The sequence below is a fragment of the Lagenorhynchus albirostris genome, chromosome 1, assembly GCF_949774975.1.
Source record: "Lagenorhynchus albirostris chromosome 1, mLagAlb1.1, whole genome shotgun sequence".
Classification (NCBI taxonomy): domain Eukaryota; kingdom Metazoa; phylum Chordata; class Mammalia; order Artiodactyla; family Delphinidae; genus Lagenorhynchus; species Lagenorhynchus albirostris.
In genome coordinates this window covers 184436897-184456364 of record NC_083095.1, presented here as the reverse complement: position 1 = coordinate 184456364, position 19468 = coordinate 184436897, and the positions used below count along the sequence as shown (strand labels likewise).

The window sequence follows — 19468 nt, the reverse complement described above, 5'->3', positions numbered from 1 at the left end:
GACAGAGCGCCCCCTGCGGGGGACAAAGCAACCTGTGGTCCCAAAGCTTGGCGACCCTATTGGAAAGCACCTTGGTGGAGGAAGGGGCATCCTCAGTGGCAAAGCAGGCTTTCCAGAAGCTGAGACGCGTGCTGTTAGTCCCACTTGAGAAAGACTTGCCATCTCCTGACAAGGGGGACGTCCAGTGGGGAAGTGTTCTGCCCTGCCCTGTGCTCTCTCCTCTTCTACAAGGTACACGCCTCGGTCCCACCAGCCCCTTTTTGTCACCCTGAGCTGCGTCACTGCTGCCTTAAGAGCCAAAAGCCACTCTCATTTCAACAGTGAGGTGTCAACAGCTTTCTCACTTGCGAACGCCATGCTACGTACTCACCATTATCGATGGATTCGGTTGTTGATTCATGGGTATTCATCGGCACTTGCTACGTTGTAGGTACCGTTTGAAGAGGTAGGAAGAGAGAAGTGAACAGGTGAACATGCACCATCCCCAGCTTCCAGGGTCTCTGTCTCTTACACACACACACACACACACACACACACACACACACACACACACACCCTCATCCGATCTTCCGAGGCTGGTGGGTCCACCTGCCCTCCAGTTCCAGCCCCTCCCACCACCTCAGGGAGCTCACTCCCTCTAGTTTTCCCTCTCTTTTCCTCTATCTTAAGCTGCTTCTCCACTGACCCCTCCCCTCCACGCCCCTCCATGATGCTCCCACCCTCAGAAAAGAAACTACCCTCCCTGACTTGTCTCCTCCTACAGCTACTACCCCTGTTCCCCCTTCTGTTCACAGCAAAGGTTTAGAAGGATGGACTTGCTGCCCCCTTTCCCATGTCCCATTGATCCCTCAGTCTCTGGGGGTCCAGCTTCTGGTCCCATCACCCCCATGGTCACTGGAGGTCTCTGGGCACCAAATTCCACAGGCGCTTCTCTGCCCTCCCCTGTCTGAATCAAATAATGTCATCATCTTTCTGCCCCCAGCTCGCTCTTCTTTCCCTGACACCTCCTTATCTCTGCGATGGACACCACCACCCATGCAGCCCCTCAAGCCAGGAACTTGAAAGTCGCCTTTGACGTCATCTGCTGTCTCCCACCTGCTCCCTTCTCTGGCCTCTTATTAATGAATTCCTCTTGTTTTCATGTCTTTAAGAGCTCCATCCCTTACTGTCCATACACACCCTCCCTGGCTATAATTAGGACCTTCATAAGCCTCTCCTGGTCCTGAAAATCTCCTTGTTCATCTCTGCTTCTGGTCTTGGCCCCTTCCATTCTATCCTATGTGTTGCACTGAGCACCTTTCTAGAATTCTTATCTGATCCCCCACTCATGGTGTTCCTGGCTTTCCATTAGCATGCTAAGGCCGCCCTCCTCATGTCCCTTGTGACCTGACTTGTGCATGACCACCCAGCCTCGTCTCTCCCCGCTTCCTGCCCCCTCACACACATCCGTTACAAGCAGCCCAGCGATCAGTGTGTGACCAAGATCGAAGTCAACGACGAGACCCTTGTTTAATGCTGAGAGGCAAGCTCCCGACACTGAGAACAGCGACCCTCTGGTAGTGTCCACCAGGCAAGCTTAAGAAATAGGTCGAGAAAACATAGAAGGAAAATATGCCCACCCACCCAAGGGAGCCCCTCTGTCCTTTTTTTTTTGTAGATACAAGTGTATGCTCAGGATGATTCCTCCACGTCTGGGCTGTTCCTTTCATTGTGTGTTCTCCAGCCATGTCCTCGGAGCTCTGGTCATCGACACTGTCTGTAGGAAAATAAATAGAGATTAGATGTGTCTCCTCAAACTTAGAGTTTCACAAACAATAAACAAAAGTGAGCTACAGAAAAGAAAAAAAGAGAGAGAGAGAGAGAGAAAGAGAGGAGATGCCCAGAAGCTTTAATCCGGGAGAGGGGATTTTGCAGTTGAGTTCGTGACCCGACTGTTGGTGTCTCTGCGGGCTCATTAAGACAGCCGGTGCTGTTTCCTGTCACTCATGGTAACAGGGATGGCATGGATCTAAAACGAGGTGCCTGCTAACCAGAACCTGCTAGATCTCAACTGGGTGTCCCAGTTAGGATTTTCAGCGCTGTTGAAATTCTCAACATCAGAGAGATTTGGCCGCAGAAACTCACAGCAGTGTTAATTATCCTTCTCATTACGATCGCTCCTTTTTGCTACCAAAAGCAGACCTTCCAAATGTGACATTTGTGTTCATTACAAAATGAAATCACTGGGCCATTTAATTAACACTTGCTGTAAATAGTCAGTGATTCCCAAGTGCCAAGGGGTGGATGTGAGAGGGCGGAGGAGAGAGGGGGCCCAGTGGGGGAAACCTAGCTGACGTCATCTTGCTGGATGGTGTTCAATCTCCGCCCCCTGAGACTTCTACACATTAAAGGGGACCAGACTCCCCAAGGCTTCAGAGCCTTCAGTATTTAACATGCTCAAACATGTACGAGCATAGCACATATTCATGCCCACTTAGACCTTCTGATAATATATCCTCAGGTTAGCATCACCTGGGTCAGGTTGGGTGTGGCATCAGTCACGGTACTGAGCCAGGTTTGCCCTTGGCCTAGAGCACCGTTTCCTTTGACTCAAAAAGAAGCCCTAAGGGACTTCCCTGGTGGTCCAGTGGTTAAGATTCCGTGCTCCCAATGCAGGGGACCCAGGTTCGATCCCTGGTCAGGGAACTAGATCCCACATGCCACAACTAAGAGCCCGCATGCTGCAACTCAAAGAACCCGCATGCCACAACTAAAGATCCCACGTGCCACAACTAAAGATCCCACATGCCTCAACTAAAGGTCCTTCATGCCACAACTAAGACCCAGCACAGCCAAATAAATAAATATTAAAAAAAAAAGAAGAAGAAGCCCTAAGATTCAGTTCTACTGGGAATTCCCTGGCAGTCCAGTGGTTAGGGTTTCACGCTTTCACTGCTCAGGGCCCGGGTTCAATCCCTGTTCAGGTAACTAAGATCCCACAAGCTGTGCGGTGTGGCCAATAAGAAAAAGATTCAGTTCTACTAAATATGCTGAAGAGCCTGTTTTAAATTGGAGGTTTTATTGTGTTCAGGCACTTGGGGCCAACAGATCAGGAGATGACTGCCATTGAAAAGAGAGATTGCTACTCGGTTCCCAAGAGGAGGGGGTACCCCATGCCAGGCAGGGCCACATGGGGAAGCACCAGGCTTGGCCAGGAGGCAGAGGGAGCTGGGGACCTGTGGGCACCAGCGTTTATTGTGATTTCTGCAGGAAAGAATGGGTGAGGCAGGGTAAGCAGGTTTAGGATTGGCTAGCTTGAATAATTTCAGCAGGCTTTGGGGCACGTTATAACTGTCCCAGGTTATCCAGTTGCTGGCCCTGGGATGATTAAGGCAGGTGCATAGCAGCCTGGAATGTGAAATCCCCATAGGGGAGGCGAGGAAGTGTATGTGGGCGCTGGATTGGCTGGTCTGCCTGCAAAAGGTATGCTCACGGGTGAACCCTTTACCATCTTTAGGAATTGGCTAAGCCTGGGAGGGGCTGTCCCTCCAGGGTCAGCAAGGCCCCAGACGTCAAAGCATCCAAAACGCATAGTTAATACAGAATCAGACTTGGAATTGTCCACACAGACCCTCTGAAGCTACGAGACGTCATTCATTTCCTTAGGTTTACCCAGAGACCTGGAATTTTCTTTGTGAACCCGGTCTTTGAGGAAGCCCTCTGCGCTGGTAGGTAAGCAAATGCAACATCGCCACCTACTGCCCCAAAGGAGGACCTTTGACCAGGCTCTCAGGAAAATCCAAAGGAACAGAACTGGCATCAAGACTTTGAATACACACCGTCACCCTTCCCCGTTTCCCTAGAAGTGTCTTCTCCGGTAGAGTGCGCTGGGCCTCGGTGTGGGATTGAGATGGCTGAGGTCTGTTTTCCTCTGGGCACTTTTGACTCACTAGCTTCCTAGCGCAGAAGGAAAGTTCGGGATGAATTAAATATACAGGGTTGGGCTTCCCTGGTGGCGCAGCGGTTGAGAGTCCGCCTGCCAATGCAGGGGACGCGGGTTCGAGCCCCGGTCCGGGAAGATCCCCCATGCCGCAGAGCGGCTGGGCCCGTGAGCCATGGCCGCAGAGCCTGCGCGTCCGGAGCCTGTGCTCCGCAGCGGGAGAGGCTGCAACAGTGAGAGGCCCGCGTACTGCAAAAAAAAAATACATATATATATATCTCCAGGGTTACAGAACAATAATATGACAGGCCTGGAACTCACAGGGTTTCCCAGGCTGTTTCTTGGTGATAAAGGTTAACAGGAAACTGCTTTCCAGTTTCTTTCAAAAGGAGGTGATTTTTTTTCCCGTCCATCTCAGAATATGCTTGTTATTTCCTCCACCTTCCTGTCTCTTGTGCAGCCAGGGAACAAATACTATCTCAAAAGGCATAGAATTTGCCATCTCATTTCAGTTTTCCATTATTAGAGAGTTGGAAAGGGAAGTGTTACTTTTTTTTCTTCATATGCTGTTGAGGAGAAAATGGGGGGCCGGGGGGCAGAATGTCTTCGCTCCTTAATTCTCAAGAATTAAAGCAAATGGGATCAAGATGTACGGCACTGTTTTGAAAAAATGAAGTTATTTCAGACCCAACAGCTTTCGACTCAGAATTATTATTCCAGAGCCAAGGTCACTGACTGGCAAACTCTAGAAGCCTCTGCTGTTCTTCTGGCTCTAGGACTGAAAGTCATCAGCAGCCCTGCGTGGGCAGCTTTCCATGTTCACGGTGAAAGAAGGGGCAGAGGGACAGGGGCTGGGTGTGGAGTATAAGACCCCCAATCATAAATGGTCTGGGAAATCATTTATTATTTTTTCTCCGTCCTGCACTGTCTTCATCGCCCATTTCACTGTCCAGTAAGAACTCCCACCAACGGTGTGTGGAGAGGAGAACAGTTGAAAGCATCTTTCATTCGTAGAACCTTAAGCGTTGGTGCCAGGCTCTGGATTAGTGCTGGGTATGCAAAAATGAATGAGATTTGGTCCCAGGCCTCAAGGAGTTAGCAGCCTACTAAGAAGGCATCTCAGGGAACAGAAAATCACGGCGCCATGGGGCCACACAGTAAGCAGAGGTCGTCACCGGAGCCCAGGAGAGGAGGTCTGCTGTGGGGACCATCCGCAGAGTCAGTGAAAACTTGTGGTGACCCTGAGTGAGTCTGAAGGGAGCAGGGGTGAGCTGGGGTGTACAGGAGGATGGCTCTGGAAGTGAGAGGAATAGCTCGGACACAGGCACAGAAGCAAGATTGATCTGTAATAGGCCACGCCTGCAGGTCGCCCAGCTGAGCTGGCTTTGCTCTGACCCACCCGGAGCCCTGTCCTGAGCCTCTGTCACCCTCTCCCCCTCCCCTCCTCTGCTTCCTTTCCCTTCCCTTCCATCTGTCTGCCTTCCTTCCCTCCTTCTGGTTTTGCTATTCTGACTACCCCTTGCCAGAAAGTTTACAACGGATGCAGACTTCTTAATTACATCAAATGTAACTTACAGTCGGTTCTCCATATCCACGGATCAGATGTGAAACCCGCGGATATGTACCGACTGTACTGCACCATTTTATTTACTTTTTAAAATTTCGTTTGTTTGTTTTAGTTTATTTATTTATTTTTGGCTGCGTTGGGTCTTCGTTGCTGTGCGCGGGCTTTCTCTAGTTGCGGCGAGCGGGGGCTACTCTTCATTGCAGTGCGCGGGCTTCTCACTGCGGTGGCTTCTCTTGTTGCGGAGCACAGGCTCTAGGCCTGCGGGCTTCAGTAGTTGTAGCACGTGGGCTCAGTAGTTATGGCTCGCGGGCTCTAGAGCGCAAGCTCAGTAGTTGTGGCACACAGGCTTAGCTGCTCCGTGGCATGTGGGATCTTCCAGGACCAGGGCTCGAACCTGTGTCCCCTGCATCGGCAGGTGGATTCTTAACCCTGCACCACCAGGGAAGCCCTACTGCACCATTTTATATCAGGGGCTTGAGCATCTGAGGATTTTGATATCCTGGGGGAGAGGTGGGTCCTGGAACCAATCCCCTGTGGATACCAAGGGAAAACTGTGTTTTGCTTTGAGACGTAGAATTTGCTTCTATATTTCAAGTCTCCATTACTAGGGGAGTGAAGGTAGTACAGCTTTACAGTTCCTCTGAGACCACTCAGGCCCTTTATGGAGACCTCCATGACCTAGAATACTTGCTCCAAAAGCCGGAGGCAGGTGCCTGTTTTTTTTCTTTTTTTTTTTTGGTAGGGAAGTGGGGGTGGTGGTAGAGATCAACCAGCCACCTCATTCCCAGGCTTTGCATGAATAAAGACTGTATCGTAATTTCCAAAAATTTTGTAGACCCTCCATGATGGTAATTGTCAGACTAGTATCCGTGGATTGAAAATATCTACTAATCTCTGAAGATGACTCTGGATTCAATTACAAATTTAAATGAATCTGTGTTGTATTCATCACGACAGCCTCTGCACACATCTGTAAAATGGTCAAAGATGTTGTTTACTTAGTCTGTAGACAAAAGGCTGCAAACTGGGAGGCCACGGGCTCGCCCAAGCCTACACACACATTTTGTTTGCCTTACAGTGTTGGTGTGTTGGTTTTGCTATCGTTGTTGTTGTTTTAATCTGAATTAGGTTCCAGTATTTGAAAGCAGCAGACTTCTTAGGTGGGGAACTGCTGACCACGTCCTGCTGTCTTTTACAGACTGGCAAGCGGAAGCCCAGCAAGGTTATGGGCCTTGCCCTGAATCACACAGCGCTGGGCCCAGATCACTGGGCTCTCGGCTTCCTCCCCAGGATTCTTTCCATCCCATCTTAACGCTGTTCTGGACGATCGTAGCACTTGTTTCTTCTCATTTCACCTCCTGCCCCCTCTTGGGGCCCCCAGTTTCCACGAGGCAGGTACCCAGTGCCCTCCAGGTGTTGCCACCCCACTCAGAACCTCTTCCCCTCCAAGGCTCTGCGTACCAATCATTTCCTTCTCCCCTCTCATCACAGCTCCCTCAGTGCAGCTGAGCCTTAGATGAGTACAAGTGCCTTCCCTAATTCAGGAATTGAATAAACTCCAGAGTCGATGTGTAAAGGATCATTGAATTAAACTTAAATAATTTCAGCATGTGTTGTCTTGACAAAAATCCATAAGTTTCATCTGGATAAAAAATCCAATTCTCATTTGGCTTCATGTGCATGAATATCACGGCTTTAAGAACGCCAGCCACAGCTCTCTGGATGTGCAGACGTCAAACCCCACCTTGCCATCGTCACGAAGACCTGTTGTAACCACCTCAAGGAGAAATAGGGCCCTTCTTTCGATTAAGCAGAAGAAATTATCTTTTAAAACTCCAGCTCAACAGTGATGAGGACAAAAAGTAATGCAATGGAAACAAATGACATTATAAAAAAATTGGAAAGCAGGTAATGAAAAAGGAAGTAAATGGTCAAGTTCAGGTGTACTCTTCGAGGTTGATGGCAGGCCGGCTCTTTGCTATGAGAAGGGCTGTCCGTCATGATGGTCCTAACCCACGGTAAACGAACTTGAAAAGCACTGTTTTCTCTCAAAAAGGAATGGTGGAAGCCATAGATGATGCTTTTTCTTTTGTTCCTGTTGGATTGGGCGTCCGTATCCTCAAGTCAAATCATGTAACTCGGAGAACACATGATTTTCTGCCTGATTGGTTGATGCTTCTGTAGTTCACTGGCAGTTTTTCTCTTCCAGGTTCTATATAGAGAGCATCTCATACCTAAAGGACAATGCCACCATAGAGCTCTTCTTCCTGAACGCCAAGTCCTGTATCTACAAGGTAAGAACTTCCTCTTCCTGTTCAGAGTTTTCCGTTGAAATCTGAAAGTCTCCTTTGAAGCTGGGAATCCCAACTTGCTGCCCCTAATGCAATTTTATTGATTAGTAGAAGTAATTTATAAATTAATGACTATAAATAAATGAGAACTCCGTGGAGCTAAAGCTATCAGGTGTTCATACGCGACGACTTCCAATCCCATCACTGTGTTTTAGCTCCTTGGAGGTGTTCCTTAGCTTGACTTTAGGGGTCTCCTGAACTTGGCAACTGTGGCCAAAAGAGGGAAACCCAAACCAATGTGACAAATGCACTAGGTCTCACAATTATAAATGAACCTCTTATAACCAAATGCATGTATATTTGATCATTTTGGGATGTTCTGGAAGTATCTCTCAAAAGGATGCTCTTGGCACTTTGGGTGAGACAATTTTTTATTTTTTTTATTGAAGTATAGTTGATTTACAATGTGTTAATTTTTGCTGTACAGCAAAGTGATTCAGTTATATATATATATATATATATATATATATATATATATATATATATACACACATTCTTTTTCATATTCTCTTCCATGATGGTGTATCACAGGATATTGAATACAGTTCCCTGTGCTGTACAGTAGGACCTTGTTGTTTATCCATCCTATAGATACTCGTTTGCATCTGCTCATCCCAAGCTCTTACTCCACCCCTCCCCTCCACCCCTCCCCCTTGGCAACCACAAGTCTGTTCTCCATGGGGTGGGACAGTTTTTTTACTGTGATAAAAGTTACCATGGTCTCCATTGGTAAGTGTACAGTTCAGTGGCGTTAAGTACGTTTACCTTGTTTTACAGCCATCATCACATCCATCCACAGAACTCTTCATCATACAGAACTGAAACTGTACCCCTTAAACAGTAACTCCCCACCGCCAGCCCCTGGCAACCTCCATTCTGTTTTCTGTCTTTATGAACTTGACTACTCTGGGTACCTCACGTGAGTGGAATCACGCAGTATTTGTCCTGTTGTGATTGGCTTATTTGACTTAGCATAATGTCCTCGAGGTCCATCCATGTTGTAGCCGATATCAGAAGTTCCTTCCTTTTTATGGCTGATATTCCATTGTATGCAGTTACTACGTTTTGTTTATTCACCCACCAGTCCATGGACCCTTGCGTAGCTTCCACCTTTTGGCTGTAGTAAATAATGCTGCTGTGAACGTGGGTTTATAAATACCTGTTCAAGTCCCTGCCTTCAGTTGTTTTGGGTGAATACCCAGAAATGGAATTGCTGGATCATATCATAATTCTATTTTTCATTCTTTGAGGAGCTGCCATACTGCTTTCCATAACGACTGCACCATTTTATGTTCCCACCAACAGTGTGTGAAGATTCCATTCTGCACATCCTTACCCGCACTTGTTATTTTCTGGGGTTGTTTTTTTTAATAACAACCAACCTAGGAATTCCCTGGCGGTCCAGTGGTTAGGACTCTGCGCTTTCCCTGCTGAGGGCACTGGTTCAATCCCTGGTCGGGGAATTATGATCCTGCGAGTTGCACCGTGCAGCCAAAAAACAAACAAATAAATAGTAGCCACCCTAGTGGTATTAGGTGGTACCTCACTATGGTTTGGGTTTGCTTTTCCCTGACGATTAGCGACGTTGAGCATCTTTTCGTATGCTCTCTGGCCATTTGTACATCTTCTTCACGGACACGTCTATTCAAGCGACAGTTCTTAATTGAGTGGGACAGTCCCTTGCATCCAGTTCCCCCATATGCTTGTAGTGTTTCCTTTCACTGGATAACCCAAAACGCCCACAGAATCCAGCACACACCCCGTCCCGGGGGAGAGGGGCTTGCAGAATACCGCTCCCCGCCCTGGGTTGAGAATCCTAACTAACAGAATGTATTTAAAGTGAACGCCCGCTCTGCACCCGCCCTCCAACACGCCCCCTTCTGTCTCAGGAGTGCAGCCTTAGGTCAGCTTATTAATGACCAGGGAGAAGGACAGCTGGTACTTAACGCCCATGGCGCCGTGGTGGGCTTGGTGCCGAGCGCCTTCTGTAAGTTGTGTGGCTGCATCTTTGCACCATCTCTGAGATGAAGACTCTTCTTTATCTTAGTTTTCCCTGTGAAACAGATGAGGCACAGGGTGGTTATGAGATTCACCCGGGGTTGCATATCCACTGAATGGCAGAGTCAGTCAGGGCTGAAGTTGGCAGCCTGATTCCAGATCACAGATCCCACCCGCTGGGCTGCACTGTGCCCTGTAGGGCAGACTCTCCTTAGAGAACTTCAAAGCCAAGTACACCTGTTGTAACATGGTCAATGGCTGTATTCAGAGGAGATCCCGCTGCCTGTATTTTCCTGTTTAACTAAACCTAGTTTGGAGGGATTGCAACACCTGACTACACATTAAAGCACACACACAGGTGAAGCGGTCTGTCGGCCATCACTTCTCCTTCTGGAAGTTCTTCAGCACATCACTGCACAGAATAGCTCCACTGAATGCAAATGTTCAGAATCGTGGAGGGCGTGGTGGTGATCCAATTCAGTTCTTTGAAAGAACCTCGCTTGGTTACAGCTGGTGAACCAAGACTTAACCTGGGCTCAAGCCCAAGAGCGCTCAGACTACAGTATTTGGGGCTTTTGCTGAATGGAAGAACAAAGACGCTGCATGTAGTTCCAGGGACCTGCAAATTTCTTCCTCTCTCTAAACCCTCATTTTCTCATTATAAAGTGGAAATAATAATACCAGTCTTACGTACCTCGTAGGTGGCAAGCGTCTCTGATGGTGTTCGTTTAATCCATGTGAAAGCACTTTGGAAGAATTCAGGAATAGAAAGGGAGGACTGTCCACCAGGGGGCAGACTTGGGCAGTAGATGCCTGGGAAGTCGCTGACTGGGATGAAATCGCCCTCAACCCCAGCGAGTAAAAAGTTGCCCCAAACTGTGCTTATACAGACCCCTGGGTTAAGGGAGCAGACATGGTTTCTCTCGGAGTTGTTTGGTTCAGTCTAGTCACAGATGCTGAGCTGAAGGTGAAGATTTCAGTGCTTCTGAACATAATGATCACAGAGGACTCTGGGATGAATGGGAAATTTTAAAAAAGAAATCCCCAGAACTAAAGAGGTGATGCATTCGGAGCCAGCCACATTTAGGGTCCAGGTGCCCACAGCCATCAGCCTGCCTGCTGACCTGGGTGGTGTGTGCCCTTCTAGAACCCCAGCTGTCTCTTCTCCGCATCTGTCCTGGAGCTTAGTGACTTGCGTCAGTGAGCCCCAGTTGGCTCTTCTGAAGGTTACATAGGGGACAGAATCGCGTCACAAGGCCACCCATCTCCTTCCCATCATCAGAAATAATGTTTTCATCTGCATAAGTTGACACTTAGAGTCTATAAAAATTTTTTCACTTGTCTTACATTTTTTGAGGCTCATGAGTGGGATGGAATCATTAGCTGTACTGAGGGAGGAACCCGATGCTGGAGAGATTTAGTAACTTAGTGAAAGACAAGGAACCAGAAGTGGTGGAACAGGCTTGGCACAGTTGTAAATATGTAAAGATGGCGGAAGGCCCGGGAGCAGAATGACTGTGATTAGGGGTTTAGACTCCGTGGCTCACAGACTTGGGTTCCCTTCCTACCTCTGCCTCTTAGCGACTGCAGTAAATGTGGACACCTTCTGTGACGTCTCCAAGCTTAATTTTCTTCTTTGGTTGAACAAGGATATTAAAAGACCCAACCCACCACCTTCTTGGGGAGATTAAGCGAGATAGACATGAAGGTGGTTAGCACCCCACCAGGCACGTTATTAGCTCCCGCTGAGATAGAATTGCTCACTTGGAATCAGATCTGAGCTCACCTTGGCCGCGATTTTCTGCGTGCTGCCCACACTGCCCTCTGGCACTTTGGAGGCCTTGATGGACCTGAGAGCGGTTCCAGACACGTAACCGGTAGGTGATGCTGATACCAGCTGACCCAGCGCCCTCCCTGTGTCTTGGGGAGCGATTCCTACAACGTACTAGAATCTAAGTTGTTCAGATACCATAAGCTGTTTATTCCTGCTTCCTCCAAGTCCTTATTTCATTCGCTTTTTTAACGCATTCACATTTATTTTTATCTAAGTAATATATGCCGTGGTTTAGAAGCCGCATGGCTCTAGGAGGCTGTTTATGAAAAAGAGCCCCCCTCCCCCCTCCCGCCCCCCCCCCCCCCGCAACTCCTGCCGCTTCCAGCAATTTTAGCTGTTTCTTCTGGTATTTGCCTCTCTCTGTTTGTAAATAAGGGGCACAGGGTGTTATTCCTTGATTTATCCATCTTTGATGTACTGAATTCCTTGTAAGGTAGGTGAGGATTGAGGTCTCCTATGCAACCACCCACACTTTCCTTTTCCCATTTTCCCAGTATGGTGATAGCACAGTTCTGGGCAAAAGCCATACCCATCAGCATTACATTATTATGACTAATCCAAGTAGCATCCTAAGGTTTTTAGACAACCAGTTATTTTACCTAAAGGTAATAATAATTGCCTTGCTGTTACTTATTTTAGTTTCTAAGTATCCATCATTTTTTTTTTCCAGAAGCTACAGATTCCCAAATGTCCACCGACGTTAATTTGCATCTGCATCAGATAATTCATCCATTCCTCTCTTTAGCTTGGGTTTTGTTGCTGCTGCCTTTGTTGTTTTTCCAGGCACCTCCCTTTTAGAGTCCTCCGTCCTTCTGTTCCTGTCTGGACATGGCCTCATTCATAGCCCTCAGCCCAAGATGCCCCTTTCCTGTCCCGTCTTCCCTTCACCCCAGCTCTGGACTGGGTGCTCTGCTTCCTGGATCCCGAGTCTTCCTGTGTTTTGTTTTACAACATTGTTTCACTGGAGAACATCCTGCAGTAACCCAGAGAAAGCGTATATGAGAAGTAAAATGTTTGGGTCCTTGCATATCTGCAAAAGCCTTTGCTCTACTTTTTTTTTTTTTTTTTTTTTTTTGGCAGTATGCAGGCCTCTCACTGTTGTGGCCTCTTCCGTTGCGGAGCACAGCCTCCGGATGTGCAGGCTCAGCGGCCATGGCTCACGGGCCCAGCCACTCCGCGGCATGTGGGATTTTCCCAGGCCGGGGCACGAACCCGTGTCTCCTGCATCGGCAGGCGGACTCCCAACCACTGCGCCACCAGGGAAGCCCTGCTCTACTTTTATATCTGGTTAATGGTTTGACTGGATGTGGAAATACAGAATGACTTCTCTCGGAATATCAAAGGTGCTGCCTCAGAGTCTTTGAGAGTTGCTTGCTCTGGTGAAGTCTGCAGTCCATACGCTGTATGTGGACTCCCCCCACCTCCATGACCACCCACGGGATCTCTTAGGATTTCTTCTTTATTCCTCTTCATCTGAAGTTGCAGGATGGCGCGCCCTAAAGTAGGTCTTTGCAAGCCCACTGTGGTGTGTATTCAGCGAGCACTTTTAGTCTGGACATTCGTATTCTTCAGTTCTGGGAGGTTTTTCGTATTGTTTCTTTAGTGATGTGTCTCTGTTTCCTCTGTGCTCTCCTTCTGGAGCTCCTGTTAATCTGATGCCGGGCACAGCCTCCTGCTTTGATACCTGGTTTCTCCTATTTTCCATCTTTGTCATTTTGTTCTACTTTCTAGAAGATTTCCTCAATATTATCTTGAATCTCCTCTATTGATTTTTTAACCTTTGCCATCATGTTTTGAATTTCCCAGACTTCCTTCATATTATCTGATTTTTCTTTATATACATGTAATCCTGTTATTGTCTTTGAGCATAATATCCTCTTATCACTCCAACAATATTAATTATCATGCACGTTCTGTTTCCTTTGTGTTTCTTTCCAGTTCTTTTTTTTTTTCTCTGTTTATTTATTTTGGTCTCTGTCTTTCATGTAGGAGGCTTTCCACCCATATTTAAGAGTGAGGCACTCAAAAGCTCCAAGTGCCCAGGTGGGGATGGTCCTCTGTGGCTGTCCCTGTGGAGTGTCCCAGTGGCAAGCTGTTTCTTTCAGTGGGAACCCTAAGTATCAGTGCTTCGTGTCTTTTCTCATGGCTCTTCATTGTCTCCAGAGGATGTAATGTCTTACTTCCCTTCTGGGATGTCTCCTCCCGCTTCAGGGTCTTGGGGACGGAGTGACCTCCATTAGGGTGTAGGCCCCCTTTTGAATCCCTGAGCTCTCGGTCTGCTTCATCCTAGCTTCCTACGCATCATCTTCTCCAGAGAGCAGACCTCTGATCTCTTCAACAGCACAAAAGCGAGGAAAGGTGTTTTGCTTTGTTCATTTGTTTTGTCATTTTCCCCAAACCACGAATGCCAGCTCTCACTTTCCACTCTTCACCAGGAGACAGAAAGCACAACTGCAGTGGATTTCTCTCTCACTTCTCCTTGCTTTACAATCCCTCTATTTTCTACCAAAAGAGCAGGAAATTACAGTCATAATCTGTACAAGATGCAGAAAGTTAGAATCTGGTCAGGAAGGAGCGGGGCTCTACTCGTCTCCTTTCAGTGAAGCAGGAAGACGTGTCAAAAGGGGTCATCGGGACTTCCCTGGTGGCGCAGTGGTTGAGATTCCGCCTGCCAATGCGGGGGACGTGGGTTCGTGCCCCGGTCCGAGAGGATCCAACATGCCGCAGAGCGGCTGGGCCCGTGAGCCATAGTCGCTGAGCCTGCACGGCCGGAGCCTGTGCTCTGCAACGGGAGAGGCCACAACAGTGAGGGGCCCAAGTACTGCAAAAAAAAAAAAAAAAATCAGGGCTTCCCTGGTGGCATAGTGGTCGAGAGTCCGCCTGCTGATACAGGGGATGCGGGTTCGTGCTCCAGTCCGGGAAGATCCCACATGCCGTGGAGCGGCTGGACCCGTGAGCCATAGCCGCTGAGCCTGCGCGTCTGGAGCCTGTGCTCCGCAACGGGAGAGGCCACAGCGGTGAGAGGCCCACGTACCGCAAAAAAGAGGTCATCGACACCCGACATGGCCACTTCCTTCACCAGCATTTCTGTTGTGTTTCGACTCATTCAGGGGACAGGGGGTGATGGAAAGGAAACTTATGACCAAGGGATGGACGAAACTCATTGAGAAATGTGTTTCTAGTTCCGAGGAAAACTCCCATGGGAAGTGAGCCTAGGATGATGTGTGCTTCCTAGGAAGTGACCCAGGAGAGCAGAGCTCTCCTGCCAAGTTTTCCATCTGGTCGTCTCTCTCTTGGGATGTGGCTTCCTCTGTCAACTGGAGAAGGCCCATCAGTGAGCCCCGTGGGGGGCAGTGGACTTGCTACACTAGAGGGAGTGCTGAGGTGGACGTGGACTCTAATCTCAGCACTTTCACCACCTTCAGGATTGAATCCTGCCTGCTCGGAGTTCTCCACTGGCAAAGTGAGCTTGCTGTCAAAATTAGTCACCACAGTAATTTTCAAAAGCTCTGCAGACAACATGTGCTAGGTCATAAAATGTCAAAATGTTTTTTTTAATTTTTAAAAAGAAGGATTCCCTTAGATGATAGATCTTAAAGTTATAAGGGAAATATAGAATTCTGAAATCCAGCTTCCTGTCATCTTCAGAGGCATACCTTCCGAGAGGTAAGAAAAGAGGCTCCCGGAACTTCCCTGGTGGCTCAGTGGTTAAGAATCCACCTGCCAATGCAGCGGACACGGGTTCAAGCCCTGGTCCGGGACAATCCCACATGCCGCAGAGCAACTAAGCCCGCACACCACAACTACTGAAGCCCCTGCGCCTAGAGCCCATGCTCCACGACAAGAGAAGCCACCACAATGAGAAGCCCGCGCACCGCAACGAAGAGTGGCGCCGCAACTAGAGGAAGCCCGCGCACGGCCACAAAGACCCAGTGCAGCCATAAATGAATGAATGCATGAATGAAAGAAAAGAGGCCCCTACACTGAAGGACCTTCCGCTGCTATTCAGTTCCTAAGAGGAGCAATTTGATCCTTAGATGATTTAAGTTGGGTGAAGTGAGGGACTGGTCAACATAACTAGCTGGCCTGTTATGAATCTCACGTTTGAACGGAAGGGGTTGACCATCCACTCTTTATATACGTCCATCACATTTACATGCTTGATCTCAGAATTTATCTTGTCCGAAATGATAACCAAAGAAGCAGGGCCCGTGGCCACCATCTGAAGACGCACAGAAGTACGTCTCCTGGTTTGGAGGAGGAGTTGGCACCAGCATTTTTCTGAGTGAATTTTAATGATCACCTTCCACTGACCTCTCACTAAACAAGGCGCATGGTCAATGCTTAGTAAATTGTTTTTAATGGCTTCGTTTCCAATCCCAGGGAGAAAGGATTTGCATATTTCCTAGGAAATTACCAAGTTTGGAGCCTACATGTACCCACTGAGAGCAGATCATGTCAGAAAAACAAACTTAAAATTCCTCCTTTCTGTGCGCTGGGGGGTCTGGTCCAGCCTTCTGTGCCTAGATGTCCCCATTGAACTAAGAGCGTCACATATGATTGAAGTTCAAACAGTCATCCCTGGGCCAAGTTTGCTACTTTGGTCTAAATACCATCACTCTTGCTGAAATTAAAATAAGCAACCTTTATCCAAGATCTTCCAAGAGATTTGCTAATGAGCAGAGGATATCTCGTCTGAAGATGAGAGAAACAAAAGCCCAGAATCAAGTCCCACAGGACAAAGGAACCAACATAAACATCTGTCTCAGACTCACAGAATCCTGGTCATTATCTCTTAGATGGAGGGTTGCCAGCTTGGTGTATGTGCTCACGTGACAGAGAGAGGAAGGGAAGGAGGACAGAGAGGGACTTCCATCTTCAACTCTCTAGAAATAAACATACGCAGACCCATCATCTGGGCTGTGCCCGTGACCTCTACAGGAGAGATCCCTCAGGATCGTGAAATGGACTGTATGCAGTGGACAGCGGGAGAAATACCCGGGCCACCGAGTGAGAGAGTGCCCCAGACAAACATGAAGGGACTTGACTGATGAGAAACTGGCAGAGGGCTCAGAGAGGAATTGTGCAAGATCACATCAGGCTTATCCCGCTCGTCAGCCCCTGATGGCCTGGGGGCGCCTTCCCATAGCCCCTGTAGGTTGTGCAGTGAAACAGGGCGTCACGTGGGCTCAACAAGGCTGAATGTGGGTGTCAGGACCCACTGGGATGATATACGTGGTGACCGATACACACACACATGTAGACACACACACAGTGCTGCCCACCTCCTTAAAAAATGTCTTACTAGCGAGTCCAACAGCCATTATGGAGAACAGTATGGAGGTTCCTTAAAAAACTAAAAGTAGAACTACCGTATGATCCAGCAATCCCACTCCTGGGCATATATCCAGAGAAAACTCTTTTTCAAAAAGATACATGGGGGCTTCCCTGGTGGCGCAGTGGTTGAGAGTCCGCCTGCCAATGCGGGGGACACGGGTTCGTGCCCCGGTCCGGGAAGATCCCACATGCCACGGAGCAGCTGGGCCCGTGAGCCATGGCCGCTGAACCTGCGCGTCCGGAGCCTGTGCTCCGCAACGAGAGGCCACAACAGTGAGAGGCCCGCGTACCACAAAAAAAAAAGATACATGGACTTCCCTGGTGGCACAGTGGTTAGGAATATGCCTGCCAGTGCAGGGGACACAGGTTCGAGCCCTGTTCTGGGAAGATCCCACATGCTGCGGAGCAACTAAGCCTGTGAGCCACAACTACTGAGCCTGCGCTCTAGAGCCCCCGAGCCACAACTACTACAGCCTGTGCGCCTAGAGCCCGTGCTCCACAACAAGAGAAGCCACCTCAATGAGAAGCCTGTGCACTGCAACGAAGAGTAGCCCCCGCTCGCCGCAACTAGAGAGAGCCTGCGTGCAGCAGCGAAGACCCAACACAGCCAAAAAAAAAAAAAAAAGATACATGCACCCCTATGTTCATTACAGCACTATGTACAATAGCCAAGACATGGAAGCAACCTAAATGTCCATCAACAGATGAATGGATAAAGAAGATGTGGTACATGTATACAATGGAATATTACTCAACCATAAAAAAGAATGAAATAATGCCATGTGCAGCAACATGGATGGGCCTAGAGATTATCATACTAAGTGAAATAAGTCGGACAAAGACGAATACCATATGATATCACTTATCCGTGGAATCTAAAATAATGATACAAACGAACTTATTTGCAAAACAGAAATAAAGTCACATACGTAGAAAATAAACTTATGGTTACTCGGGGGGAAAAAAGGGGAGAGGGATAAATTGGGAGATTGGGATTGACATATACACACCACTATATATAAAATAGATAAGCAACAAGGACCTCCTGTATAGCACAGGGAACTCTATTCAATACTGTGTAATGAGCTATATGGGAAAAGACTCTAAAAAAGAGTGGATATATGTATATGTATAACTGTTCTGTACAGCAGAAGTTAACACAACATTGTAAATTCTTATAGTCCAATAAGAAGTTTTTTAAAAAATAAAATAAAATGTAAAAAAAAAATAAAAAAGATTCCAATAAATGCTAAAAAAATGCTGAAGAGCAGACAAAATTGTGGAGTTCAGATGATTCAGAAATGCCAGTAAGTGAAAATAAATAATGCAGACCCGATATTTGTAGTGAGTCTCAGAGTTTCCAAATCACCTCTACATTTCCGCCTCACCAGACTCAATACAATAATTGGAAAAGAAATTGTTCTCCCCATTCTACTGACGAGGAAGATGAAACTCAGAGATCCAGGGATGTATTTATTCAATGCCCCAGGGTAGAAATAGTCTTAAAGAGATGGCAAGAAACCATCCTCTTCGGGCGGTTTGCGGGTACAAAGAAAGATGGTTACAGTGGGTGAGGATTTACCAGAAAAACCGTGGGGCAGCCCTGCAGGTCGTTCTGCTTGGACTTGGCAAAGGTCATTCTCATTGAAATCTTTTCATCCTACCATGTGGTTGCTCATCATCTTTTCTGTTATAAAGCTCTCACGAATCTTCCATGAAAGCTGGAATTTCTGACCAAGGAGGAAGGCTTTTCATTAAGATTCTCCGTTGAGTCTGAATATCACCACCAGGGCCCTTGGAGCAAGGAGGTCGTGACGAGTTCCTCCAGCTCTCAGGACTTTTGGAGACCGTCCTTACACCTGTCACTGGGGATTCTCATGGGGCTCTCTCTTTGGAACACTCAGAGACCCTCAGAATGGAAATCTTTTTGAGCATATTGTTAACCGTGAGGCTGCTGATAGATGACCTCAGGCCTCCTCATTCGGCAACTTGTAGAACAATGCAGAATGCCATCCTCCACAGCCCTGTCTGAACACACACACACAGACACACACACGCACACCCTGCAGAGAAGCACGTTTTGTCTGTCCATACCGCGTGACAAAAGATCACAGAAGGCGGCACACGTGGTTCAGTAGCAAGTAAGACAGACGTCCAAAGGACACGTGACCTCCGTGACGTCACTGACCCTCCCATCAGCATCCCCCTGTTAGCAGTGAGTCTCAGGAGGAAATGACTGCATGCCCACCAGACCACCCTAGATTCCCAGGGAAGCCTCCAGCTCGGCAGACAGCCCTGCCGACACCCCTCCTCAGATGACTCTCAGGGCACTGGGGGCACAGAGGAGTGTCCCCCGTCCAGCCTGTGGGTGATGCCGGTGGGAAACACCCGTACATCTTCCTTGAAGGGCCTTCTGATCCCCATCTTTCTGCATTTCCCCCTCGGTCGGGGGAAAACCCATT

At 48.1% G+C, this 19468-nt stretch overlaps 1 protein-coding gene across 8 annotated transcripts in view; it reads left to right on the top strand.

Moving 5' to 3' along the window:
• FRMD4A (FERM domain containing 4A) overlaps positions 1-19468 on the top strand; it is a 378187-nt gene that overhangs the window by 226119 nt on the left and 132600 nt on the right. For all 8 annotated transcript variants that reach the window (XM_060162157.1, XM_060162173.1, XM_060162166.1 and 5 more), the window contains exon 5: positions 7696-7780. In XM_060162157.1, coding sequence (XP_060018140.1) covers positions 7696-7780 — 85 coding nt within the window. The remainder of the gene's footprint in view (positions 1-7695; positions 7781-19468) is intronic.